The 4,723-nt window shown below is 57.1% G+C and overlaps 1 protein-coding gene across 1 annotated transcript; it reads right to left on the bottom strand.

Annotated features, from left to right (window-relative positions):
* Nucleotides 1-2,225: 2,225 nt before the first annotated feature.
* Nucleotides 2,226-4,500, bottom strand: LOC104398723 (lysyl oxidase homolog 1; the record flags this gene model as incomplete). Its single annotated transcript, XM_010008864.1, has 5 exons — nt 2,226-2,345; nt 2,616-2,711; nt 2,819-2,975; nt 3,378-3,515; nt 4,392-4,500. Coding segments are annotated over 5 exons (620 nt in total), but the record flags the coding sequence as incomplete, so codon positions are not given.
* Between the last annotated feature and the right edge of the window lie 223 nt (nt 4,501-4,723).

Below are 4,723 nucleotides of genomic sequence, written 5' to 3'. Positions count from 1 at the left end.
TGTCCCAGCTCCTGGTGTCCCAGCTCCTGGATGTCCCTGCTCCTGGATGCCCCAGCTCCTGGTGTCCCAGTTCCTGGTGTCCCAGCGCCTGGTGTCCCTGCTCCTGGATGTCCCAGCTCCTGGTGTCCCAGCTCCTGGATGTCCCAGCTCCTGGATGCCCCAGCTCCTGGATGTCCCAGCACCTGGTGTCCCAGCACCTGGTGTCCCTGCTCCTGGATGTCCGAGCTCCTGGTGTCCCAGTTCCTGGTGTCCCAGTTCCTGGATGTCCCAGCACCTGGTGTCCCAGCTCCTGGATGTCCCAGCTCCTGGTGTCCCAGTGCCTGGTGTCCCAGCTCCTGATGTTCCAGCTCCTGGTGTCCCAGTGCCTGATGTTCCAGCTCCTGGTGTCCCAGCTCCTCATGTCCCAGCTCCTCATGTCCCAGGTCCTGGTGTCCCAGCTCCTGGATGTCCCAGCTCTGAGGTGTCCCAGCTCCTGCCCCACACTCCTCTTTCCAGCTCCTGAATGTCCCAGCTCCTGGTGTTCCAGGTCCTGGTGTCCCAGCTCCAGGATGTCCCAGCTCTGGGATGTCCCAGCTCCAGCCCTGCACTCCTCATTCCAGCTCCTGGATGTCCCAACTCCAGCCCTCCACTCATTTCAGCTCCTGGATGTCCCAGCTCCAGCTCTGCCCTTCCCATTCCAGCTCCTGGATGTCCCAGCTCCAGCCCTGCCCTCCTCATTCCAGCTCCTGGATGTCCCAGCTCCAGCCCTGCCCTCCTCATTCCAGCTCCTGGATGTCCCAGCTCCAGCCCTGCCCTCCTCATTCCAGCTCCTGGATGTCCCAGCTCCAGCCCTGCCCTCCTCATTCCAGCTCCTGGATGTCCCAGCTCCTGAATGTCCCAGCTCCAGCCCTGCCCTTCCCATTCCAGCTCCTGGATGTCCCAGCTCCAGCCCTGCCCTCCTCATTCCAGCTCCTGGATGTCCCAGCTCCTGAATGTCCCAGCTCCAGCCCTGCCCTCCTCATTCCAGCTCCTGGATGTCCCAGCTCCAGCCCTGCCCTTCCCATTCCAGCTCCTGGATGTCCCAGCTCTGGGATGTCCCAGCTCCAGCCCTGTGGTGACCTCAGCACCCCACCGTGGTGCCCTCAATGCCCCAGTGAAACACCAACCCCTCAAAAGCAACGTGTTTTAATGATTTCTGGTTGTAAAGCTCGTGAAAATAATATTATTAATAATAATAAAACAAGATTTCCAGTCATCTCAAGGGCTCCCTCCCTGTTCTTCAAAGCCAAACAGAAGGAACAACACTCCCATGAAGGTGACAGGATTCCCAGCACTTTTGCTCCCCCAAAATAATGGGAACATCCTGGCATGGCAGCTGCCTCCAGAAGAGGGGTCGAGCATCCCTGCCCAGGCAGCACCTCCAAATTCAGGCTGTTTCCCCCCAAAACCTAGAGTGCCCAAGGGGTTAAGGATTGCAGAGCTCTCTATAACTAACAGGGGATTTACATCATTTCTACAGCACTTATGGGGCCCCTGCCTTTATTCCAGGTAAACCAGCATCAGTTTCCCTTAGGAAATGGAAAAATATCAAAGGTTAAAAAAAAGTGAAGTATAAACCACTATTTTGAGGAGTCTTTCTCCATTCCCCTTCTTTTCACATGAATGAATGGGGACTTTTTTGGGGGGTTTCTGTTGGGATAGAGGAGCCAGCTCAGGTGCTTTCTGAGGAGGGGGGCAGAGGCTGGGGCAGGTGATGTTCCTCTGGCCCTGCTTCCATCAGGATCTGAAAGATAAGGAACCAAAAAAAATCCCAGGAAGACATTGGAAATCAAGGCAGAAGGGGGGTTTGCTTTGGAAACTCAGACTTGTTTGGGTTGGAAAGGACCTTCAAGATCACCCAGATCCAACCCCCCTGCATAGGCAGGGACACCTCCCACCAGCCCAGGTTGCTCCAAGCCCCATCCAACCTGCCCTTCAACACTGCCAGGGATGGGGCAGCCACTGGACAACCTGTCCCAAGTGTCTCCCCACCCTCACACAACTTGTTCTTCCCTGAACTAACAAGGCAACTCAATAAGACCTCAAAGGGAGTGAAACACCCACTCCCAGCCCCACCTCTGGCCAAATCCTGCTGGTTTTTTGGATGCTGATGGTGAAAACCCAGATAAAGAGAAAAGGAACTAAACCCCCCATCTCTGTGTTGGGGTGTTGTTTTTTTTTGCCAAGGGAAGGACAGACAGACAGACTCACTGGGAAATCTTGCAGTTTGTGGTGGAGACGTAGCGCCCGGTGTAATGGATGTTGCACCTCACCACGTTGTTGGTGAAGTCTGACTCCAGGACAATGTATTTGGGGTTCACTTGAACCTAAACACCAAAAAAATGGGGGGAAAAAAAAACCCCACCCTTAAAAATTAGGAAGAGGGAGGATGGGCAGCAGCTGTGTGAAAGGGATGGCACCAAAAAAGAATCACAGTATCATCAAATCATCCCTCAAGTCCAACCATAACCCAAATCCCTTGACCACAACCTGCTTTTAAGCACTGAAAACACTGAAAAGGAGTGTGGTCCTGAAGCTGCTGGTTGAGAAGATCCCAAACCACCCTCAAACTGTCCCTTATAAATCTCCCCTGGCACCTTTAGGACGTAGTTCCCTGGCTGGACATCGGTGATATCGATCCACTGGCAGTCGATGTCAGCGTTGTAGGTGTCATAGCAGCCTGGGCTCAAGCCCTGCCAGGAGGAAAAGAGGATTTTGGGGTGGGGTCTGGATTTGTTGGGAAGGGGTGTGGGGAGCCCCAAGGATCCTCTTGAGCATGCAACCCCCTGCCCAAGGGTACCTGGGTGTGGGAGGTGCAGGCGTAGCGTTTCAGGTTGCCGAAATCACAGGTGGTGTCCTCCAGGCAGAAGCTGGCCTTGTGGCCTTCTGCCACCTTCCTCCCCGTGGTGGCATCCAGCAGGTCGTAGTGGCTGAACTCATCCATGCTGTGGTAGTGCCTGGAGATAGGATGGGGAACACAGGCAGGGTGACACCCCCTTCTCCCAACCCCAAAATGGCACCATCCGCCCACCCTGCATGGGATTTTAGGGCTCCCCGTCAAGTCTGAGGTCTCATCAGCTTCTTCCTTGGGGACATGAATCACCAGAGCTTGGTGGCTTTAGGGACATGGGTATGAAGGAAGGTGACCCCAGACACACATCAAATATCCCAAAGGAAAACACCAAAAAGGGGGAAAATGCTGTTAAAGAAAAGCCTTAAAAATGCCATTATAAGAGCCTTGGGAAAAGGAGAGGGCAACAAAGGAGGGGGCAACAAAGGAGGGGGAAAAAAAGGAGGGAAAAGGAGGGAAAAAAGGAGGGGAAAAAAGGAGGGTTGGGGGAGGGCAGTGGGACACTCACTGGTGACAGCTGTGCCACTCCCAGCTGTGGCGGGGCCTGCTGGGCAGGAAATCTGCAGTGCCCTGGTTCTTCACCCGCTGCGGGAAGCGCAGCAGCACCCGCACGTCGTAGTCGGTGGCCTCGGCGGTGTAGGCAGTGCTGAGGACAGCAGGGAGGGCAGGGACAGTGTCCCCCTTGGGCTCTTCCTCTTCCCTTTCCCCCTCTCTCTCTCCTCCAACCTTCTCCTCCTCCCCTTTTATTTCTTCCCCATCCTTCCCTTTCCTTTCCCCTGCTCTTCTCGCCTCCACCCTCCTCCCAGACCAGCACATCCCCCGTTACCCTGCCACCTCCTCACTCTTCATCTCCCCCTGGCCCCGGGACCCTACTCTGTCCCCCTGGCCTCAGGACATCTCTCTATCCCCTCTGTCCCCTTGACCCGGCTCTGTCCCCCTGGCCTCAGGACATCCCTCTGTCCCCCGTGTCCTCCTGGCCACAGGACCCTGCTCTGTCCCCCTGGCCTCAGGACATCTCTCTGTCCCCAGGACCCTGCTCTGTGCCCCTCTGTCCCCTTGAACCCAGGACCCTGCTCTGTCCCCCTGGCCTCAGGACATCTCTCTGTCCCCTCTGTCCCCCTGGCTCTAGAACCCCATTCTGTCCCCTGGCCTTATGACCCTGCTCTGTCCCTGGGTCCCACCTGTGTCTCCTTGGCCCCAGGACCCTGCTCTGCCCCCTGGTCTCAGGACATCTCTCTGTCCCCTTCTGTCCCCTGTGTCCTCCTGGCCCCAGGACCTTGCTCTGTCCCCCCTGTGTCTCCTTGGCCCCAGGATCCCACTCTGCCCTCAGGTCTCACCTATGTCGCCTTGGCCTGAGGACCTCGCTCTGTCCCCCTGCCCTCCTGGCCTCAGGACCTTGCTCTGTCCCCCTGCCTCCCTGGCCTCAGGACCTTGCTCTGTCCCCCTGCCCCCCTGGCCTCAGGACCCCACTCTGCCCCCCGTGTGTCCCCCTGACCCCAGAACCCTGCTGTGTCCCCCCTACCTGGCCAGGCACTTCTCCTCGGCGGCGCAGCGCAGCGAGTACAGGTGAGCTCTCTGCACGTAGGTGGACGCCTGCACGTAGTTGGGGTCTGGCACCAAGTCAGGGAGACCTGTTGGGAGGATGGGGACAGGCCTGAGGACAGGGACAGGGACAGGGGACAAGGTTGAGGGACACAGCAGTCCCCTCCTTGAAGCAACCAGCCCCGACCTCGTGGGGAAGTTTTGCTTTGGTCACTGCCATGTTTTTTTCATTTTAAGCCACGGATGGAAAATCCTCCCTTCCCCTCCCCTTCCCCCTTCCCTGCTCCTGCTGGCAAATCCCAATCCTTCATT

This window comes from Chaetura pelagica, unplaced genomic scaffold, assembly GCF_000747805.2.
Source record: "Chaetura pelagica isolate M959 unplaced genomic scaffold, ChaPel_1.0 scaffold602, whole genome shotgun sequence".
In the NCBI taxonomy this organism is placed as follows: Eukaryota; Metazoa; Chordata; class Aves; order Apodiformes; family Apodidae; genus Chaetura; species Chaetura pelagica.
The sequence above is the reverse complement of the archived record's forward strand: the minus strand, read 5'-3'. Positions and strand labels throughout refer to the sequence as shown.